Below are 24,441 nucleotides of genomic sequence, written 5' to 3' on the forward strand. Positions count from 1 at the left end.
CTGTTATTCTTGAGGCATGGGTTTCATGCTCAAGGAAATTTATTTTATAGGTCAAGTTCCCATTGAGAGCTTCTAGGGCTTGTCATTGAGTCTACAAGTCTAGAAAGTCATTGTCATGTATGAAAGACCCTTCAGTCATGTTACATACTGTAAATAAATTTTATTTGAGTCAAAATAGGGTCAAATGACCCTCCAAGACCTTGTCAAGTGCTAACAAGCAAGTTAGCCTAACTAGAAGGTGAAGTCGGTCTATTTGAGGGCTCAAGATAGTCTATACAAAGGTGTACTCGACCTTGTTCAGGTCTTACTCAGTGAAGAATCAAAAGAAGTTCGATCAAGATAGAGAAATAAGCCTAATACCTAGCAAAGAAAGGAGAAGGAGTCAAGCACTCTAAATCTGTTTTGGGCTATATTCCTCCACACGTGCGAAGGCTAGGGCATCATCTTGCAACAGAAGATACCGAATTGCAGTCACTCCATGAGAGCCGAAGTTTTGGGTCAAAGAAAGTCTCCCTTGCAAGCCGAATTGATAATAAGAAGATTCCATCTCAAGCGAAGGAGAAAGTAGGAAAATTAATCGATATTCTAGCCACATGTGTGATCTAGGGTTTCTGATGAAGAAACTACTGGAGGCCGAAATTGCAGAAGAATCGTTTGCAAAGTTGAAATTTCAAAATTATCTACTAGGGGTTCGAAGTTGCATAAGGTGTTGAGGTCGAAGTTGTTGGAAGGAAATCTGTTCAAGAGGAAAGGTTTGACTTGGTCTTGGAGGGGTCTTGGTTAAGGGTTATTGGTCTTGGAATTCATTAATTGAAGTTCTATAAGAAGAGACAAATTCTGGTGGGTTTTCCTCTCAGTTGGAGAGGTTTTGGCCTTGGCTGATCGCCTATATCTTGTGTCCTCTTGCTTTACTGTTCTTTATGGTTTGGTAACTGTTTGATGAAAAGAACACAATAATAACAACTAAACGAAAGAAGATGATCGAGTTAAACAAAATTCATCACAAGCAATTATCAAAAGTAAGAGAAATCACCTAACTTGCTTCCCCTAGATTTCTCAACACCTCCATTCCTGTACATGCAAGTGCCATAGAACAATCTTCAAAGAAGTGCAAGCTGTTGGTTTAGTGACTTCTGTCTTGAGCAAACTCTTGGGAAAGTGTTGCTCTAAGTAGAAACTGACATATTTATCCATGCACACTGGTACTCTGTTTTGAAGAAGCCTGGTGTCAAAGCCTATTATCTGAAGGAACCTTCCAGGTACTCTCTATTTTGTATCCACTGTATAAATGTTGGTAAACTATTCTGCAAGTTTGTTCATTTCAGATCTATTGTCATTGTCTTTATATCAACATTTAATATACCCGCGTGTACATTTCTGAGTATATAATAAATCAGAGGTATTAAGGAGAAGTGTTTCAAATGTCTAGCATATGTATTCCTGAGTTACACAAATCAGATTTAAACCTACAACTGGGAGAAAACAAACTGTTTGACAAAAAACATCACTAAAAACTTCAGTATAGATTCAGAAATTTATTTCAAGCGATTTTCGAGAGGGAATTTTACAATATGAGACGGTAAAGTCAATTGATAAATCCTCTTTTCTTCAATACCTTTTGCAAATCATCTTTTGCATTGGATTCACATGGTGAAATCTGAGTGATTTCACTTCTTGAACCAACTAGGGTGTCTAGTTTCAACACTGAAGCTAGTTATGGTGGCTAGGGTTTCTCAAACCCTAAGCTTCATCTCCAAAACTCTCCAAGAGCTCCTTTTGTCAAAATGCAAGTCAAAGAATGAGGAGAGTCTCTTTACTTTTCCTCTTTTATAAACTTGTAGCCACTTTTGTCGCCATTTTACCCTTTTAATATTTTATAAAATCACTTTATAAAATTAAAGTGGCTTTTCAATTGCCTAGGAGGTGTTCCCCTTTTCACCCCTTAGACTTTTATAATGTTTTCCTAGCAAATTAAGTCCCTTTATTAAATTTTCATTGCCTTAAACTATGGGAACCATGTTAGGCTAGCAGAGTTCGTCATATGCTTCCTAAGTGGTCAGGGACATTACAACATGTAGAAATGAAATTGAATTCCTTCTCCACTAGGTACTAGAAGATGTGACTTAAGAGAAAAGACATGGATGAAAAGCTCCAAGAATGGGACCAAGAATTTAACAGTGCGGGGTAGACTGACAAGGCCATCATGTGGTCAAGTAAGAAGAGAATTGGAGAGTTATGAGAAATATGCTGAAGCATGGGTAGGAGGAGGCACAAAGCTTGTAGAGAGAAAATAATACTTTGTTCAATTGACACTATACTGATGAGGTCATCATGTGGTCAAGTAAGGAGAAGAGGGTTGGAGAGTTGGAAAAAAATGTTAAATTTCCATGAAACTCTGCAACTACTTAGATGAATATTTGAAAACTTAAATCTAGTTAACTTTCACCAATATACAGAGTCTTTTAACAACATGAGCAATGGAATAAAAACACAGAGATAAAAACACATGCATAAATTGATACACTTATTTTTCTCAGGAAACCCAATAGGGAAAACTTGCTTGCTTGATGTGGCTATTTTATTGATTGTCTTGGAGAACTTGGATCTATTACAAAGAAATTTGTCTCTCTTGAGAAAGCGATACGCTTCTCACACAAATCTCAGCTGATACAATTGATCTTGGTTGGCCTAGATCCTACTTGATCTCGACCCTCTAGCACACAATTGTTCCTCTGTTGCCTCCTTGACTTGCTTTGCAAAACCTGCTCACTTCTGCTTGATTTCTGCGCACTAGAGGCTCCTTAATCCTTGCACACTAGGTCCCTATTTCCTAGCGCACATCATCCCCTATGCTCTAGCGCAGTTCAATTCCTATTTCATAGGGAAAATTCCTATATCTTTGCACACTTCTTGCCTCCTATTTCTTAGGATCTAGCTCCTCTTCTTTGCGCACATCCGACTCCTAAATCCTAGCACACTTGTGCCTCCTATTTCATAGGACACAATTCTTGGGCTCTCCACAATCAAGGCTTTGTCACAAACTCGTGAGCTCTGACTTGTCACAAACCTTTGTGCACAAAGCAACTAAATTCCTTCTGCCTTTGTCCTCCTCTTTATATGCTCAATTCGAACATGCATGGAGGCTCAGTTCAAATTTAGAACTCGAGTTCTAATTGACAAGTTAACTGAGAGTGACTCTCTTTCTCTCTCCAATCAACGTTGGAGTTCTTAACTTGTCCTTCGTTCAATCAAGACTGAAGACTAACTCGCTCTAACTGAACTTGTAACTGCCACCTCGTTCTATTGTCAAACTAATGAAGACTCCACTTAACTAAAGCTGCAACTCTACATATGCTAACTTGATGATTATTCCAGTAAACTGTAAATAACTCATCCTAAGGCGCAAGCCAAATGACCTTGCTTGCTACATTTTCAATAGAAATAGGTTGAGAGATGGGTAGCAGAGGGCACAAAGCTTGTAGAGAGAAAGTCATATTTCTTCTCTCCAAGGTACTAGAAGAGGCAACTAAAGAGAAAATACATGGATGAAAAGCTCCAAGAGCAGGACTGGGAAGATGACAATTATCAAAAAAGACAAAATTATTTTGGGGACAAGAAGGAAGAAGAACGGTAGTCACATAAAGAAAAACCAAATAGTGAAGAAGGTGTCATTGTTCTTCAAGTGCGAGAACACCTATTAGCAATCTTGTCTAACTTATAGGGCATCATGTAAAGTATCTAATATATATGCAAAGTGAGCTTATTGGCTATAATAATAGTCATTGATAGAATTTGAATTCATAATTGAGTTGTACTAAAGGTAATTGACATGATGCTTGAGATTATCATTGTCAACATGTCATAGACACCTTGTGGTGAATGAGCTTAGATTTTCGGCCAAGGGAGATATAGCTAATAAAATATTTGGAGATATAGCCCAATAATATTATGTATACAGTCTACACGAAATCAAGGAATAGTCAACACCTATTGAAGAGGCAAATAATTTTGATCAAACACGCTATACCATAGAAGAAATGGTAGAAAAAATAGATAAAGCATGGAAAGTTACCAGTGCCTAGCCTCGCCAAATGCCACAACAAGATGATTCATAACCCTCCCAGCAAGGTGGGCCAACTGTAGGCATAGCCAAGTGCAGAAGCCCTGAACCTCTCTAGCATCAATATCAGGGTACTCTACAGAAAATCTCACAAACATATGCATCAACTATCATAAATCCTTCAAAATCTAGCTTCTCAAGCCACTATAAGAAATATAAGTTAACTCTACAAGGGAATCACTATTTCAACAACATAACAATACACTAAACCTTAATGCTGTCCCACTCGAAGAAGGAAAGAGGGTTGACACTCTGGAACGCTCTGATTCCATCTTCTGTATCTTTCTTTGTTAAAACTCTCTCTTCCATGCTGATTTTTTGTTGGTCTTATCCTATCAGGTGGGACCTTATAGAGGGATTTTGCATGGGACAACTGTTGTTTAGGTGTTATATTGTTTTCCTGCTCTTGCTTCTGTATCTATAGTTCTCTTTAGAAGGCAATGAGGTTCCCCCTTTCTATTTTCAGTGATTCTTCTTGTTCAATTTTCACAACTGAGTGTTTTCCTGTTTTACTAACAGCCTGTATGAGTTGAGGTTCTTACTATTTTTATCTTTCCTGTATTCTGTTCTTGCCTCCTTGTATTTTTTGTTGAACCAAGTATTCACTGGAAATATGTTAGAGGGTTTTCTATGTCCTTCCCCCTTCTGTTTGCATTTTTTTGAGTCATGCATGGATGGCTTCCATTATTTCTATGCAGTTATTGTCTATACTACCTGCTGTCCCCATGAAACCTGGTTTGGATACGATCTTCTCAAGTTCTGTTATGAATGTCTCTGCATTTTGTCTGCTGATAATGACTGACTTTTCATCCATCATGTGTGTTGCAAGTAGCTTCTCGTGAGGCTTGTCAATACACTATCTTATTACATACATGGAGATCATGCGAATTGCACATTTGAAGGATTTCTTCACCGAAATGGGTTATCTCTTCATTGACACTCGTTGAATGTCTCTTACATACTCCATGATTGGACACTCCTTTGCCAAATGTAAATAGTTCTTCATAAGTGGCTATTGAATGAGCCAGAGAGGAGGCAACTTAGGGCCAAATGATAGGCAATATGTTTCCCCAAGTATCAAATGATTGAACACATCTTTACTGTTAAATTTTCCTGCAAACTGATCACCAGACAATCTATTGACCTAACAAATTACAGATCTACTAAACAAATGCATAGCTAGGTTATTAACATTAAATTGGCGAAAGCAAAATATAACCATTCTCACAAAAATGACACGATAGATTCTGCCCAATCAAATTAATTCGTAATTAAATTGACTCAGTACCTACTTGGGCTCTCGTCCTGGGATAATGGCCCAGCTGAGGAAATACATGTACAACAACTAGATCTGATCTAGCTAATCAAACCTTCCTTGGCTCATCCGGATCTCCTTGTTTCCTCTTTCCTCGGACCCAACACACTAGAGTATCACATTCATGACTGAGATGCCTCAATCTTGTGGTGTTGCATGGTGTGTCTTCTCCTTCTCCTTAGCCTTGCTTTTATAACTTTTCGTTGAGCTAAATGTCTAACCCTTATCTCTGAAGTGATCAACAGTTGAGATTAGATCTTGCTTCACTTCAGATCAAGGGCTGAGATTAAAACATAGTCATTAAACTAAATATTTCACTTTTCATAAGTTTACATTAGATCAATTAGCCAGTATAATAATTGTTTAATTTTGTAACCGTGGTCGGTCTTCAGAATGTATATTTTTTGTCCTTGATGTATTTGTAAGTGCGTTTTTCATGCTTGAGTCAACGAAAACAAAAACAAAAATTATATTAGACATGATCTTCATATTACTATCCCCAAAGGAGATATTACAAGCAGCCTAATGATTGATATGTTCGTGGCATTTTATGTCATGAAAAATTAAATTAAATTTCAAATTCGGAAGGGCAAAATAATTATTAATTAGAAAACATGTCGGCCTTCAAGGATAAATTGTTTCTATCTCCAAAATTAAATTTGAAAATTCAAATTTGAGGTCGGCTCTATATTTAAAATCCAAATGTGAATTTTTGTCAAGTTGGCTCATGAAAAATTAAACTTTTTTAGTTCAGCTTTATGCTTCTAAGGGCTAGTCAGCCCTTCTAGAAGCCTCATCCGACTACTATAAATAAAGGGCTTAGTTTCATCCTAAAGTATGGCTTTAAGCCTTTAACGATTAACTTTGAAGAAAATCTCGTTTGAATTCCTGAGGTCTGGGCAAAAAGAAATATCAAGAGAGTGGCTGAGTTATTTTGCTGAAGGTTGGGTTTCAATATTTATGTTTTTCTCTGTGGAGATTTGCCGGACAAGAGGCTGATCTGAAGATAAATTCGCATAGGTTTGAGGCACTTTGCTTGCATTTTCCTGAGGCCTAATGCAGGCCTATCTGAGGCAAGTTCACTGAGTTTTCTAAGCTTGAATTCTAATCATTTATGGTGTCTTCCTCTTCGCTGGGCAGAGACATTTTTGGTTTCTTCTGTGGGTTGTTGTGAACTATATTAGGGCTACTCCATGGTTGGTCAGTGAAGAAAATATCCGAGGCTTATCTGAGGTAAAACTGCTCGCTAAACTGTGGTATATAGGCTGCCTCAGAGGCTGAATTTCAGCTTCCGACTGAGGCCATATTCCTGTCACAAATTTCGGCCTGAGGTCTGACCTGTGGCATCTTTTGAGGCTATTTCACAATGATTTTAGGGCCACTTCTGAAGTCCGTTTTCATGCTTCTGAGGCTTAATCCAGCTCCCTTTTAAGACACAATTTCAAAACCCTTTTGAAGCAGGTTAAGATGCCTGATTTGACCAAATTTTGGCCTTTTTTCTTGAAGTTATTTTTGGGACTGTTTGAGCTATTCTGAGGCTGATTCCGAGTTGTTTTGTGGACATTCTTAGGCAGAGTCCAAGCTGATTCCTAGGGCATATCAGAGGCAAAATTCAATTTTTGTTTTGAGGCAGATTTGAAGCATACTTTCTGTGATCTGACAGAATTCCTGAGGAAGTTCATTGACCTGTTTAAGGCCTAATCCTAGGTTTGTTTAAGGTCTGTTGTTCTTCGCACAATTCCATCTTTGAAGAGCTTGTCCCTGAAGTGTTTCCCAGCACTTTCAAAGCAGCATTAAGGGTCTTTAAGGACCACGTCATTTCATAGTAAAGCCAAGTTTGTAAGCACGTTAATCTCCTTAAATTGAAGGTCTAATTCCAGATCATTCAGCGAACAATTTCATCCTTTCTGAGAAAATGTTTTAAGGTTTCATGAGGGCACATTTTGTATTTATTTGAGGCTGTCTCTGAGGCTAAATCGGAGCATACTAAAGGGTTAATTCATTTGGACAAGGTCTGGTCTCGGATCTGAATTTAAATTCAAGTATGACCTTTGAATAGGGCTGTCAAGACAGTGAGTTGAGGCATCTTCAAAGCAAGGTCAATGAAGAGATTAAGGAGCAGCAATCTGAAGCAAGGGTGAAGCTTGTTGAAGGCATCAATATCAAACATTACGGTAAGAGGTATGATTGTTACACTGTGCTATGCTATGAATTGAAAGTTGTACTTATCATAAAGAGGCAGTTCTGAAGTTTAAAGATATTAGGAGCATCTCACAGGGTTGATCATTGACTAAATCTGAAGGGCAAATCTAAGACAAAGAACCCCTTAAATGATGTTGACCTTGATCTAAAGGTGCTGATACAGTTACATTTACCAGGGTTCAGTACCTTATTGTATTGCAGATGTCATTGTAAGAAAGGACTAAGTCAGTGTTGGCTGAATGTGCAGAATAGTGCACCTGAATCAGAATGTTAATCACCTGTAGCTGAGTGTGAGCTATCAATCCCAGCTTGTGTGGATACTCCTAATGTAATCTAGAGTATGGTGAGACTATTGCCAGGGAGAGTATCTCATGTTTAATGTATGCTATTGTCATAGATCTATCAAAGTCTTGTGATAATGAATGTGAATTAGTCAGTCGATATATGTGGCTGAGAATGAGAGTTTGATGCTAGTAGAATATGTATTAGTGAGATTGTGATGTTGTGAGGAGTCAGGACTGATTCGATTGTTTTGACCAGAGAGAGAATATAATGATGTTTCTATTGTTGAGTTAGGGTTTGCCAGATATTGATATTGTTGAGCAGTGTTATTGGCCTTTGTGGGCACCTGTTGAGTGCCAGGGTTTACAGTGCTTCTAACTTGCTTGTTGAACCAGGGATATGTCAGCATTTATATGGATGAATGTTTTCTGTGAGTTGATAGGTTGATGTAACTTGAGCAGAGTTTATCTGAGTTTTTATGAAGGTAGGGTTTGATCTTGAGCAAAGGAAGTTATTGTTGTTGACGACCTTGTGCTAGTATTGCAGATCGACAAATTTAGCAAATTGTTTTGATGTGATTTATTTTGGTACTGAGCATAGGTGATCCAGTTTGAAAATCGTGAACCATGGTCCATTGTGGTGAATTGAAGGCCCGAGCCTTAAGCGAAAGTGGTGGCTTGCTGAGCAGGGCGACTAGGTGTTGCAAGGCAGGAGAGTGAAGTCTCCTTTAGGTTGGAGCTGGTAAATGAAGGTGTTGGAGCATCCTTTCAGTTGGCGTTGCTAAATCAGGGGGTTGGAGCCCTCCTTTCGTTGTTGCTAGAGAATCTCGAAAGTTGGAGCTTTCTATTAATGTAATCCTTACGACCTCTATTAAAAGTGTCCAGTGGTTTTTCTCCCAAAAGGGTTTCCAACTAAAAATATCTGGTGTACTATCTTTGATGTTGTGCGTTGTTGAATGGTGTCACTGATTTATGTCTTGATTTATTGTTGATGATAACTAATGCACTGTGAAGTTAAAATTAACTAATTGAAGTGAAATATTGATTCACCTCCTTTCAATATTTCCAACAGAATCCTAGTGAGATATGATGCCATTGTGTCGGATTAAGTCATCTTGGTGTTCTTTAGCTTTTGCCTCAACACCATTTTTCGATTATGGTTATCACTGATATAGGTTCATTAGAGTAGTCCAAATCTCATGGGCACTATTCTTCCTTGATATGTGAGGGATCACATGATCCTTCACCCCCTCCATGATGATACTACTAGCTTTTTCATCTTTCAATTTGTGAGCTGCTAGAGCTGTAACTTCCGAAGGAGTTGTAATCTGGTTGTTAACAAAATCCCATAGGTCGTTCTCCATGAGAGTGAACGCTATCCTCTCCTTCCATGGACTAAAGTTGTAGGTGCCATCCAACTTGTTCTTGAACCTCAAACTAATTGGTGCCATCTCGAAATTGGGATTTTCTTTCTTTCTTTCTTTCTTTATCATTATTATTATTTTCTGATTGTCACATGCTGATTGGTAGGGTCTCCCTCTCTCCCTTTGAGGGTTGACCTTTGCGAGTCATTTTGGGTCTTGATCACACTCTCACAAGGTCTGACCACGCCTCTGACCTGTTGCTTGCTTGCCTAATTTGTTGCGTGGCTGGCTATGCTTGTAGTTATTGGTAACTTCTTTGCCTACTACGACTTTTCTCGATTGGGTCCTCGTGATGCCAACTTTTTTTTCGACCAATAATTGCATCACTTGCAACCCATCTTCCCTATACTCCACATCTTGTGTCGATCTTGTAGACCTACATTGGTCGATACCCGTGTTCGTCTTGATCGTGGACTCTCGGCTCCTATGATCCCTACATGTTGTGAAGTCTTTGTTAGTCCCATTACTCCTAGATGTATGCTTGCCTGTGACTTTCCTTATATGTGGCTAGTTGACGCCTTGAGTGTGCTGTGCATTGCGAGTGTAGCTTGGGAGGTACTCCCACAACCCTTGGGGTACTAGGTTGTGTGGAGTTGACCCATGGAAATGTGGTTTTGTGGGAAATGTACCCAAGTGGTGCGATTTGGGCACAAGTGTAGGCTAAAGACCCAAAATATATCATTGTTTATTCTATTCATTGTGTGAGGGCACCTTTGATGAGCTAAAGGGGGCGCCTAAGGCAATTCATCTTCTATAAAAACATAGCCTATGAAGGAGTTGCCGATCTAAGAAGGAAGAGTCTTTAATAGAAGGAAGGACGAATATCCTTGTGTGGTCTATTTGCTTGAGAAGGCCACACAAGGAGAGGTCAACACATCATTGCAGTTCATTTTCTGTAAAAGCATTGGCTTGTGAAGGAGTCATAGAACTAAGAAAGACGAGTCTCTAAGGGAAGAAGAAGGACGAATATCCTTGTGTGGTCTGTCCGCTTGAGAAGAGTTATGTGCTAAAGAGATCTCTGTTTTCTAGATATTAAGAGGTAGCTGGACATGACCTGTTTGCATTCTTTTGGAGAGGGCCGAAGCCCTAATTCACCGTGGAAGGTTTGTTCAAGGGCCGCAATTAGGGCAGAGTTCCTTCTGACTCAAATGCAGGAGGCCACAGGCTGTGATGGAGGATCTGAGCCGATTAAAGGACCCTGTAGAGGTTTGTTTAAAGGGTTGAGAGGCCTCAGAGATCTAGTGCCACAAGGCCAAATTTCTTTAGGCCTGAGCAGAGGTTAGTAAAGGAGGAATTGGGTTGTGTTTTCTGAGGATGCTTGCAAGAAGGTTGATGGAAGTCTGTCCTTGAATGTTGGATATGAGAGTAGTGTTTTGCAAGGTTGTTATACAATGATTTGAGGGGTAAATTACTATGAGTTGTTGAGCTATATATGAGCTAATTATATAATGAATTGGAGGAGCAAAATCACCTTGAGAAGGCTAATTGGTTGGAGTTGATTGTGCAAGAGTTTTGGAGTAGCAAACCCCTTGTGAGAAGCTGGAGTGCAGAGGTATTAAAGGTGCAATAACTTTGTGAAAAAGGTGGCAAAGGACTCGCTAGGTGTTCAAGGCAAAGAGCACTGAAAGTATTGTGGTCAAGGGCATCTTCAACAAGTAAGTCAAGTTTGTTCTTGTTCTTAGGAAGATTTATAGTCAAACGTTTGTTGACTTCAAGCCCTATTTTTCCTTGTATTAGGGCTTTGTAAGGGCCATGATCCCTCATACGAGAGCTATACGTTTGATTTCTTAAAGTTGTAATAAAATCACGTGTTGGGTCATCTAAATTCGTGTGTACTTAATTGGTTCACTACTGTTACATTTCCGCTGTGCAAAATGTTTGGAGTTGTGTGTATTTTAGTGTGTTTGTGATTGTGATTAGACATAGACTTGATTATGAAGTACTAGGAAAAATCAACACTATGGCCTATTGGCCACCTTACTCCTAGCATTGCTATGCAATCCGATGCGTGATTTTGTACTAGTGGATGCTCAACCAATTGTGCTAGCTAGTCTATCACCGTATCAAGTACCTTCATGGTGGCTCTGTTGCATTGAATTGGTCGGATGTTGTTAAAATTGGCAACTAGGGCCATACTCCACGTGGGTCATCTTATTTATGGCAGCTGATATTTTTCTTGGATTCCTCTCGTCGAGAGGTGTAGGATTGATCTAATGATCATCAGATTCCGACATGTATTTATGGAGATATGAATTTATTTGTATTTACTTGACAATTTGTCAAGGCTGGCTAGCAACTAAATGTGTGGCACACATCCTCAACGATTCATATAAATACAAGTTACCTTGAGGCATTATTCACTCATGTCATCTCTCACATTCTTCTCTCTCCTTAGTTGATTGGGTACACACAAGGAGCAACTCTCACGTGGGAAGGAGGATGCAGAAGGACGTAGGAAGGAGGACGCAAAACTGTTTGACTGCGTTGACCGAGTTTGACCAGGGCTGCAGAAGGTCTCTTTGACCAACGTTGACCAGCGTGGACCTTCTTGGACTGCAGTTTTGGTGTGGTTGTCTCTCCTAGGCAGGCCGCAGATTTTGGCACGCAAACTGAGCCAATCTGACCTCAAGTTTGACCAGTGTTGACTACCCTAATCGCTGGCAACAGGTTGACTTCTGTTGACTTCATTTGACTGAGTTGTTTAGATTGTTTTTGGGTTATCTCTTCTTGGTGTTGGAGGCCGATTTGACTGGGATATTGACCAAGCTCATTGGAGGTCAATTCTATCTTGTTTGACCAGCTTTGACTTTGCTGGTTAGGGTTTGCTGTTGCTATCATAAAATTACAGATTTGTATATTTATACTATTTCTCACTCTGCTGAACTATTGTAGATTATAGAAGAATTGGTCAAAGGGTTTCCCCACATTTGGGTTTGTCCCTAGCTTGCCGCCACATCTGGTGTCTCTTGTCTTGGCTTGTTTTTTGTTGATCTATTTATGTTCTATCTGCATTTTACTTTATGTTAATGTGATTGCTAAACAGTGAAACTCACATTGGGCTAATAAAGAAGAAATTGAAGTAAATTGCACTAAGCATAGACCATAACTTAACATGGTATCAGAGCTGAGGTGAAGACAAAGCCCAAGCAAGAGCAAGAGCAATCACCAAAGTCTATTGGAAAAAGTCTTAAGACTTCATGGGTTCCTCATCACACTTCCCCACCGAAGACAAGCTCCGTGAGAAGTCTGACTATCACGGATGGAAGATGTCTCTCGATCTGACATTGGAAGAGCAAGAAGTGTTGGACTATGTGGGAGGCAGAATTGTTGAGCCTCCATCAAATGCACTGGTTGCTGCAAGGAACAAGTGGACCAAGGGTGAAGTCAAAGCAAAGAAGATCATCCGGGACTCTATCGACAAGTGCCTAGTGGCCTACGTTTACGAGCTGAACACCTCCAAGGAAATCTACGATACACTGGTAAGTTTGTTTAAAGTCAGTGATGCAAATCAAGTTTTGTTCCTCAAGAATAAGCTGAAGGAAATTAAGAAGGGCAAAGATGAGGATATGTAGTCTTACTTCTTAAGGATCACCGAGATCAAGAATGATCTCCTATCCATTGGGGAAGTCATTCCTGATAGGGAAATGACTATCACAACTTTTGGAGGGCTCCCATCTGAATGGTATGTATTTAGAACCACTCTTCTCAACAATAATGTAATTCTAGGATTTGAGGAATTGATGGCGAGATGCATTCAAGAAGAGACAAGGATGGAAGAGCAGAAAATGCCTGCATTTAAAGGCAACCCCACTGCTTTCTCCTCTCATGCTAAAAGGAGAAATAATTTTGGGTCTAAATCTAAAGGAAAGGCCAGATCGAAAGGTGGAAGGAAAGGAAGATGTTTCGTTTGCAACAAAATTGGCCACTATGCGAGGGAGTGTCCTTTGTCCTAATAGAAAGGGCACATCTCATGACGATGATCAAAATCACTCTTGAGGCAATTCCAACCACAATCAAAGGAATGGTAGGTTCAATGGCAAAGGAAAGAGGAATGTCGGAAATCAAGGAATTGGTCAACCCTCCAAGAAGGCAAGAAACTCTAGGTATGAATCTAATGTTGTTAATAATAAGCAAGATGAATATTATCTGATATTGACCCTCTCTACTACTTCTCCTCCGGACTTGTTGGGAAATTGGCTTATTGATAGTGGTGCCTGAAGGCACCTCACTGGTTACAGGGAAGCTCTCTCTAATCTGATAGAGAAGGAGACCAACTTGGAAATTATTCTTGGACACAACTCCACCTATCCCGTGAAGGGCATAGGGAATGTTATTCTTCAATTGAATCAGGGTAACACAATTCATTTGCAAGAAGTCCTATATGTACCTAATCTCAAGAAGAACCTGGTATCCATTTCAGCAATGGAAGACAAAGGCTACAAGGTGGCCTTCATCGATGGCAAGGTACGTGTATGGAAAAAGAATTTTAAAGATGCTTTCAACTCTTGGGTTTCGAGTTGACTCTCTATATCAAGTCGGAGGAAGTTTGTTGGGAGTCATGTCTTGTGGCACATCTCTTCAGTCCGAACTATGGCACCGAAGGTTTGCCCCCTTCATTATAAGGCTCTACCCGATGTGAGACAAATGGTGACAAGGATGTTCGAGTTTAAAATAGAGCAAGAAGGTGGATGTCCGGGATTTGTCAAAGGAAAACTCAAAAGGGGACCATTCCCCTCAAGCCATAGCAAGACCTTCGATAGATTGCAGTTGGTTCACTTCGACATATCTGGTATGATGCCTGTGAACTCTTTGGGTGGATATTTATATTACCTCACTTTTACAGATGATTATTCTTGCAAGACTTGGATATACTTCTTGAAAAAGAAGGATGAAGTGTTCTCATGGTTTTGTCACTTCAAAGCCTTGATCGAGAATCAAACTGAAAAAAAGATCAAGATCTTAAGGACTGATAATGGGACTGAGTATGAATCCAATGAGTTCCATGACTTTTGCAAAGAGGCTGGCATTAAGAGGGAGACCACAACACCATATACTCTTGATAAGAATGGTGTGGTGGAAAGGAAGAATCGTATGATTGTGGAAGCTGTCCGTGCTATGCTCCATGATTAAGGCTTCTGAAGTTTCTATGGGCTGAAGCTGCGAATACTGCCGTATATGTTCAAAACCGATGCCCTCATCAAGCATTGGGTTCCAAGACTTCCGAAGAGATGTTGACTGGTAAGAAACCTAATGTATCTCATTTTAGAATTTTTGGAAGTCCTGTATATTTTCATGTGCTGAAAGAGAAAAGGAATAAATGGGGTGCATATGGAAAGAAGGGAATCTTCGTGGGCTATAGCGAAAATACTAAGGGTTATAGAATCTATGTGGTTGGTCAAAGGGAAGTCGAGATTATCCATGATGTCACCTTTGACTAAGATATGGCTCTTAGCAAAGTTGATAATCTTCCTACACTAAGGAAAACTAAAGAAGCTGATACTAGGAAATCGGAGGAAAAGGAAGATGAAACGATGCTCGATGTGGAAGAACCTATGGATCTTATTGATCTCCCTCTGCAAGAGCCTTCCTCTTCTAGGAAGAGGCCTTCATGGCTTGGGGGGACACTTGATGATGTTGAAGGGCACATTGCACCAGAGGGACTTTCCGTGAAAGTAAGAAGCCGACCAGGTATCAGGGATACTTGACCATTATGAGCACGATCATTCAAAATGAGCCCTTCACTGTTCGCAGAAGCCGTGAAACTTCAAGTATGGAAGGATGCTATGACTGAAGAATACAAGTCCATCATGAAGAACGATGTGTGGGATGTGGTCCCTAGACCCCAGGACAAAACAGTTCTCAATTCGAAATAACTTTACAAGATAAAGCATGGAGCTGATGGAAGTGCTGAAAAGTATAAGGCTCGTTTTGTTGCTCGTGGTTTCTCTCAAAAGGAAGTTATAGATTATGATGAGATATTTGCACCTGTTGCGTGATACACCACCATTCGCTCGATCATAGCCCTTGCTGCTTCGCAAGGATGGAACCTACATTAGATGGATGTCAAGACCACGTTCTTGCATGGTTCGATCAAAGAGGAAGTCTATGTGGAACAACACGAAGGATTTGAGGTTCATGATTGGGAATCTCACGTGTGTAGGCTGAAGAAAGCCCTCTATGGGCTGAAACAAGCACCCCGAGCTTGGTATGAGAGGATCGATAGCTACTTGATGAAGTTGGGATTCACTAGGAGTGACGTCGACCCAAACCTTTACTTTAAGGTTGAAGATGATAAGCCTCTCATACTGGTGCTGTACGTTGATGACCTCTTTCTGATAGGTGCGAATCCTCTCATTCACAAATGTAATAGGGAGTTGGCTTCCGAGTTTGAGATGAAGGACCTAGGACTGATGCACTATTTCCTAGGGCTGGAGGTCTGGCAGAATCCAGGGGGGATTTTCCTATCTCAAGGAAAATATGTGGTGAAAATATTGGAGAGATTCGGTATGGTGCACTGCAAGACCGTGACTACCCCGATGGAGCTTGACTTCAAGAAGTTAAGCGGTAGTGCTGCAGGACCTGCTTTGGAAAATGCTACCGAGTATTGTCAACTCATAGGAGCATTGATGTTCTTGGTGAACTCCCATCTGGATATATGTTTTGCAGTCAACACGTTGAGTCAACATATGGTTGAGCCTCACCACTCACATTGGATTGGTGACAAGAATCTGTTGAGATATCTTTGTGGCACAATCACTCATGGGTTGAGATACACTGCAGAAGATGTGAGACTACATGGATATACCGATGCTGTTTGGGTAGGCAGTGTGGTGGACTGAAAAAGCACTTCCAGGTGCTGCTTCTCTTTGGGATTTGGCTTGATATCTTGGATGAGCAGGAAGCAGAAGTCGGTGGCTTTGAGCACTGCTGAGGCAGAGTACATTGCTGTGAGTATGGCCTCTTGTGAGGTTGTCTGATTGCGGAAGCTCTTCAGTGAGTTATTTGGATATACATTGGATACTACCGTGATCCTATGTGACAATCAGAGTGGGATTCGTTTATCAGAGAATCCCGTATTTCATGATCGCTCCAAACATATCGATATTAGGTACCACTATATCTGGGATATGGTACAACTAGGAGCAATAAGGCTCCATCATATTGGTACAGATGAGCAGGTCGCCGACATTTTGACGAAGCCCCTGGGAAAGGTCAAATTCTTGACTTTCCGAGAACGGCTTGGAGTCATTGAGAGACCCTCTTATGAGGGTCCTGTATGATGCATGCATTGAGCTCCGGGAGCTCTGGGGGGGCTTGGGGTACTTCTTGGAGCGACAAGCGATCACAGGGCGACTCACCCTCCCTTAGTGGTGTACTGTGTATAGGATGAATAGTTTAGCCTTCCCCTGTGATACCCTGTGGCGGCTTATGGACAGGATGAGTGGTCTCTTGTTGAGGCATCCTGCCCATGCAGTCTGGGACTCATGGGAAGTACCTCTCATTTGGCCAATGAGAAGGGAAATGGGGTTAGGGACCATAGTAGTACTATCAATGGATGCATCATTGTATTTACCTTTCTCCCTATGCTAGGATGACCTCCATTGATCTAGGATCAATTGGAACTGACTTCGGGTCAGTAAGGGTGATATAGCTCACTCTCTTTTGGCATTGATCTGGGATCAGTAAGAGTGGTATGACACACTCTCTCGGACTGACTTCGGGTTAGTAGAGGATGGTATGGTACATCCTCGATCATTTCTTCTTCTTCATAGATCAACAGAGCAGAGCTGAGCAGTGCAGGGCAATGCATTTGATGGTAGAGATAGTACTGACGGTCAGATGGATTAGCAGATGGAGTTCTCCCTAGTTGAGAGGGATTGTTAAAATTGGCAACTAGGGCCAAACTCCATGTGGGTCATCTTATTTATGGCAGCTGATATTTTTCTTGGATTCCTCTCGTCGAGATGTGTAGGATTGATCTAACGATCCTCTAATTTCGACATGTATTTATGGAGATATGAAATTATTTGTATTTACTTGACAATTTGTCAACGTCGGCCAGCAACTAAATGTGTGGCACACATCCTCAACGATTCATATAAATACAAGTTACCTTGAGGCATTATTCACTCATCTCATCTCTCACATTCTTCTCTCTCTCCTTAGTTGATTGGGTACACACAAGGAGCAACTCTCACGTGGGAAGAAGGAGGACGCAGAAGGACGCAGGAAGGAGGATATAGAACTATTTGACTGCATTGACCAAGTTTGACCAGGGCTGTAGAAGGTCTCTTTGACCAACATTGACCAACGTGGACCTTCTTGGATTGTGGTTTTGGTGTGGCTGTCTCTCCTAGGCAGGCCGTAGATTTTGGCACGCAAACCGAGGCAATCTGACCTCAGGTTTGACCAGCATTGACTGCCCTAATTGCTGGCAGCAGGTTGACTTCTGTTGACTTCATTTGACTGAGTTTTTCGGATTGTTTTTGGGCTGCCTCTTCTTGCTGTTGGAGGCCGAGTTGACTGGGATATTGACCAAGCTGATTGGAGGTCAATTCTATCTTGTTTGACCAACTTTGACTTTGCTGGTTAGGGTTTGTTGTTGCTGTCATAAAATTACAGATTTGTATATTTGTACTATTTCTCTCTTTGCTGAACTATTGAAGATTATAGAAGAATTGATCAAAGGGTTTCCCCACATTAGGGTTTGTCCCTGGCTAGCCACCACATCTGGTGTCCCTTGTCTTGGCTTGTTTTCTGTCGATCTACTTATGTTCTATCAACATTTTACTTTATGTTAATGTGATTGCTAAACCGTGAAACTCACATTGGGCTAATAAAGAAGAAATTGAAGTAAATTGCACCAAGCATAGAACATACCATATCTTAACAGATGTGCTGGCGGCTATTCTTGACAACTCCAACCCTTTGTCCAACCCCCAATGCGACCTAAAACTTCCACTCACACTCAACCGCTACCTTGATAGTTTCCACCATTGTCGCCTCTTTCTGGGCTGTCGACAAGGTGGGTTTGATAGACTGCTCAGGTTGTCAACCCCCAAATTTTTTCTTATTTATTTATTTAGTTTTTAAACCCTTAAAAATTTTATGTTAATTTTCCTGTAGAAAATTTTCTTTTGATGCTGTTGTACAATCCTTCGTAATGCCCTATGCACTTTGTAATTTTTTTTCTATCACCTACGATCATAGTCGAACTTGGCCTTAGTGATCTTGTATGAAACTGATGCCTTGAGATCGATTCTCATAGTTTTAGCTTTATACCATGTTCAATTTTCTTATAAACCTAGTAGTTGACAATCCATTGACTGAACAGATTACAAATCTATTGAATGAATGCAGAACTAGGTCGTTAACATCAAATTAGCAGAAGCAAAATATAAAGAATCTCACAAAATTGACACAAAAAATTATGCCTAATCAAATTAGTTCATCATTAAATTGATTTAGAACCTACTTGGGATCTCGTCCTAGGGTAATGGCCAATCTGAGGAAATACATGTAGAATAACTATATCTAATCCAACTGATCAATCCCTCCTTGGCCAATTTGGATCTCCTTGTTTCCCCCTTCCTCAAACCCAACACACTAAAGTATTACACTCCTCACCAAGGTTCCTCTCTCAACCTTGTGCTACTATATGTTGTGTCTTCTCCCTCTCCTTAGTGATTGAAATTAGATCTTGCCTCACTTGAGATCAAGGTTTGAGATTAAAACATAATGACTAAAGTAGATACTTTACTTTTTTAAATGTTTCTTTAGCTCAATAAAATAACATAATAATTATTTGCTACACCTAGACACTTAGGCCTATGCAAAAGTACCTTCCCAAACCACAAACATTGACATTTACTCTCTATGTCATCATCAAAGGAGGCTCATCACTACCCTTCAAAAGTCTTTTGTTGCTTTGTGGACCTTAGGAACATGCTTGACTCTAATTCTAGAGAGTCCATGTTCCAAAGGTTACATGGCATTAGATCTAAAAGATCCTTTTGGTTGCCATCTTGAAATTTTATGAGTCAGTGCTTGGTTGTATTTACATTGCCCTTGACCTCTTGGACTTAATTAGGAGTACCATAGGGGTCAAATGGGGCTACTCTCTCTGATTAGAGATCATGAATTTGGTTTTACCAAGGTTCACTATTAGTTGCCAAAGATCACACGATTGATCCGAGGCATCAAGTTACCTCAGTAACGTCTATAGAGTGAAGGCCAACAATAGCACATGATCTCCAAATAAAAGGGGTGAAATGGAGGTTTGGTGAAGTAGGAAACCATCCTTGATTTGAGTAGAATCCTTGATGAATTATTCTAGCTCCCTAATTTTAGTGTAGATACACTTCTAATTGACACAAATCGCACTCTTGGTATTCTTGGAGGGTTCATCGTGAAAGTGCTTTTCGTGCCACCAGTTTGGTCAGTATGCTACTAAATGCCTAACAGGAAGAAAGAGTCCAAGAAGTACCAAGTAGGAGCCTCGGCGGAGATAGATGAGTTCTCTTCTCATTTTGAGGAGTTTTTGCTTATTGCTTGCATGGCAAGCTCAGTAGCTACTATTTTATTGTATGATGATAGTGGTGCATCCTGTCATATGATGAGGAACGAAAACTACTTCAACAAACTATCAGAAAGGCACATGCAGTTCGACATTGACATGGGAGATGTTGGGAAGTACCAGGTCAAGGGAACTATTATAATCCAATTTGAGAGGGAGTTTGAAAATACTCTTTATGTCAGAGATGTCCTTTGTGTACTAGGGCTCAAGAAGAATCTCATTTTAGTCTCAGCATTGGTGGATAAGAGGTATGAAGTGATCTTCAGATATGGTAGGGTTTTTATAAAAGCTTCATACTCCAAGGTGGCTAAGTAGATTGGGGTTAGGCATGAGAGCCTGCACAGATTGCAGTTTGAGATAGCCCCAACTTTAACCTGCAGAGGGAGTCGTGACTTAAGAAGGGAGCTTGGGGAGTTATGGCATAGGAATGTGGGGCATTTGCACCATGGAGCGCTAAAGATTCTCAAGGAGATAGCGACACTCGAGGTGTGCGAGGGTTGCACACTCGACAAGTATGCTAAAATCTCTTATCCTAGCAGATACAATCGGGCCAAGGGCATCTTAGGCCTTGCTCATTCAAATGTTTGTGGTCCCCTCTCTACAACATCTGTTAATGGGTACAAGTATTATGTCACCTTCATAGATGATCATATGAGGAAGATGTGAATATTTTTCATGAAAAAGAAGGGTGAAGTCTTCTTGAAGTTTTTGGAGTACAAGGCCTTGGTTGAGAACCAGACTGGCAAGAAAATCAAGGCGCCAAGGTCTGATAACGGTGGGGAATACACCTTAAACGTGTTCAAGGAGCTGTGTGCCAAGGAGGGCATTAGGAGGGAGCTAATCACACCATATAACCCTCAGTAGAACGAGGTGGCAGAGCGCAAGAATAGGGACATAGTTGGAGTTGCCAAAGCCATGTTGCATGTCCAAGGGCTACCCAAGTTTCTTTGGGTTGAGCCATGTAATACACTAGTTTTTTTGTAGAATTGGAGCCCACATAGAGTGTTGGGGTGAGTTACACCAGAGGAGGCTTTTATCGGGGAGAAACCAAATGTGTCACTTTTCCGGATATTTAGTAGTTTTGTGTACTGCCATGTACTGGAGGAGAAAAGGAAGAAGTTGGAGCCCACTGTAGAGAAGGGCATCTTCGTCGGCTACATCAAGACATCCAAGGCGTACAGGGTGTATATACCAGCACTAAGGAAAACAATCATCAGGAGAGATGTGAAGTTTGAGGAGGATAGGGCCTTGAGGAAGTCCTTAGAGCGTGAGTAGACTATTGTACAGGAGGAGGAGCAGCAGGTTCCCAAGCATGAGGCTCACTCAGCACCTCAGACTATACCTGAACATGTTGATGGGCAGGCCAAGCAACAGAAGGACGAGGGGGACACACAGATTAAGGAGAGAGTAGAGCCCACTCAGGCTGTGACTCACAGGGAGAAGGAGAGCGAGATGGGCAGATCAGCTGAGTGTTCACCTAGCCTATATCTACATGACCTTGAGCTATATAATCAAGAATAACATTAAGGTGATCATTGGGAAGCCTCCCTTGTGGTGGAATTCTGGTAAAGAGTAGGACGAAGGTTGCTGAGGTGACAGTGGCAATCTCCCTCATTGTTGCAATCTGGCCTTTGCTTTGTGAGGCCTCTCACAAGGCCTGCTAGATTTTGAGGCAGCAGTTACAATCATCCTTATCCTCATAAATTTATCATAATGCAAGTCATATTGGAAAAACAATTCAAATATCCACATAATAGATGGTAGTGAATATGTGAATTGTGACCCGAGTTGACTTTTGATTCATATAGGTGTTGACTCACAAAAACAGCCATATCGCTGTTAGATCAAATCTGACAAACATCTCAGTTAATTATGCCTTTCAATGAAAGTATTAGCTTCCCAAAACCCATATGGATAGAAAATTGTCAAAAGAACTTGTTCAAGATGTTTTGGTAAAATTTTGATCAGGTTTTCAATGTTCTTATCGTGTGAAGATAAAATTGTCTGCTACCTGTTAGGCTATAGACCACTGTACGAAAAATTGTGCTACATTTGCTTTGATAGCAATTTTGTTTGCTAGGAATTTTACTTCTTCTGTGAGCACAAAATATCTAATGGGTTACACTGAACTTTATAGCATTGCTGGAGGGTAGACCTTGCATTCTATCCTAAGCATCAAAATGGGTAAGCATATTATCAAGGGATTATAATCTTCTTAGAGTTTGTGTTTTTCTGATTACCATGTTATTGGTAGGCCATTCAGATTTCCTTTTATTTGGAGTTGACATTGTTGAAAAGTCTCATTTGTAGTTTACATGCAAGATTGTCCATGTACTTATTGTTTTGTTATCTTTTTTAATGTTTGCAGGAATCCTCCTATTAGCAGAGATTCTTTCTCGTCTCAGAACAAAACCTTTGGAAGACAGTGCTATTCATAGCTTGACACTCTTTTTTACATCAAGACTTGTAAGTTGCATATGCCATTCTTTTTTCTTTATATGTATTGTGTATATAACTTCATGCATGGAAAGTTTCTGTTAAAGTGTGAAGATTGTCAACCTTGTCACTATTACTAACACAAATGAACGTTGGGAATAAGAACTTAGCTTCCCTCATGATACCCAGAAATGTGGATGAAATGAGTGATCTTAGTGAAACAGTTTTCGAAGGAGATGATAATGAGAGCTGCAAAGTTTCTCTAAAGAATAAGGCATAAGACAAGATCAGTTGCCCCTTTCCTTAGGCAAGTGACATGCCTGTCTCTTTATGGCTATGACATATGATTGCCACTTGCCAAAGCAGGAGCATGAGGTAAGGAAAGCATTTTTAGTAATGAGACTCTCCAAATGATTGATTGCCATCCTATACCTGAGTCCCAATTATCTAATCAAGAAACTAACGAATCACTTGCACTCACAATCTCTTTTTGGTTTGAAAAATTTGTCTTTTTTTCCGATGAATAAATATCCTTATATTCCATATGAGGAATCTACATGTTTCAGTCATCAAGGGACTCTGCAACAACAAGGCTCGAGGCCAATACAAGGATATACTCATATGTGCTCAACATGTCACATGTGGAAATTGAACCTCGATGAGGAGGATAACAACTTTTCTCCCAAGCACCCAAGCTACATCCAATTGACTTGAAAAATGTGTCTTACATTTACAGAAAAGTATTTAAAAAAGTAGAGCAACAAGTATGACACTTATGTGAAACACTTGTACTGCTGGGATGTGACTCACACAATACATTTTGCCATGCTTCAATCAATGGGTTGAAATCTATGAAAGCAATACCTTTGATACATATCATAACTTTCATATCCGGTTCCATTTCCTGTTCTGACATAATTTTAGATTCCTGTAGCTAATGCAATTTTTCAACTTTAGTGTCTATAAGTATCTCAGTAGCAGATGTTGTCTGGACTGTGAACTGCTTTCTATTTCATAGATTTTATATCATTGGTGCAAGGGAACAACGGGTTTTTTCTTCCTTACTAAACTTCATCCTATTCTTTTTCAAACATATTTTTCTATGCTTGGACTGAATCAATGGTCTTGACAAAAGTAGTTTATGCGGACTATCTGTGTCTGGTAGCTGCATAGCTTCAAATGCAGCAAAAGTAGTCATAAAAATATACTTGTAAATATATTCACTAGTTTCTGAGAAATCTTTTTTGGTGAGAATCACATTAAGGTTCATTTGCCGATGCGTTTTGAACCAGCCAGTGTGGTTCATCGTCAGGACAAGATATATTCACTAACTTTCGACAGCCTTACTTATATACTGATTTACTTCTTAACTTGTGTAGAGAGTATAGCTAAGTTACCAGGATTCAGATCCAGATCCGGATACGACAAGTACAAACAATATAAAATATTTTGCAGTGTTTAGAAATAAAATTTATATCAATATATAATATTTTATAATTTTTAAAAATTAAATTTATATCAATGTAAAATATTTTATAATTTTAAACAATTAAATTTATATAAAAATGAAATAAAAACATATATTAATTTTTAAATATGTAGTTTTTATATATAACACTTATAGAAATATTTCTTAGATGAATAATATCAGAATTAATATATTATTGATAAATATTAATTAAATTTATATAAAATAAAAAATTTGCAACTTTTATTTAAATTTTTAAATATAAAACTTCTATATAATACTTTTAAAACAATTATTAATTTAATAATATTAAAATTAATGTATCATAATATTCAAACATTAATTACTATTATTATATTTAAATTAAATGACCATTGAAGTTACTTTATATTTAAATTAAGTGACCATTGAAGTTACTTTATATTTAAATTAAATGACCATTAACTATTATTATATTTAAATAAAGTGATCATTAAAGTTACTTTATATTTGAATTAAATGACCATTAAAGTTACTTTATAGAACTCACTTTATGAAACTCACTTTTTTACACTTTAGATAAAAATAAAACTCAATTAGAATATCCAAATGGTCGTAGCTTACAATCTTGCGTTAAAGT

General features: G+C 39.5%; 1 protein-coding gene across 2 annotated transcripts in view; it reads left to right on the forward strand.

Annotated features, from left to right (window-relative positions):
* The window catches only part of LOC149258983 (MMS19 nucleotide excision repair protein homolog), a 419,217-nt gene that overhangs the window by 98,673 nt on the left and 296,103 nt on the right, over positions 1-24,441 (forward strand). For both annotated transcript variants that reach the window (XM_089417142.1, XM_089417149.1), the window contains one exon: positions 22,287-22,384. In XM_089417142.1, coding sequence (XP_089273268.1) covers positions 22,287-22,384 — 98 coding nt within the window. The remainder of the gene's footprint in view (positions 1-22,286; positions 22,385-24,441) is intronic.

The sequence above is a fragment of the Pinus tabuliformis genome, chromosome 6, assembly GCF_031772625.1.
Source record: "Pinus tabuliformis cultivar Carrire ecotype Pingquan chromosome 6, CPIR1, whole genome shotgun sequence".
Classification (NCBI taxonomy): Eukaryota; Viridiplantae; Streptophyta; class Pinopsida; order Pinales; family Pinaceae; genus Pinus; species Pinus tabuliformis.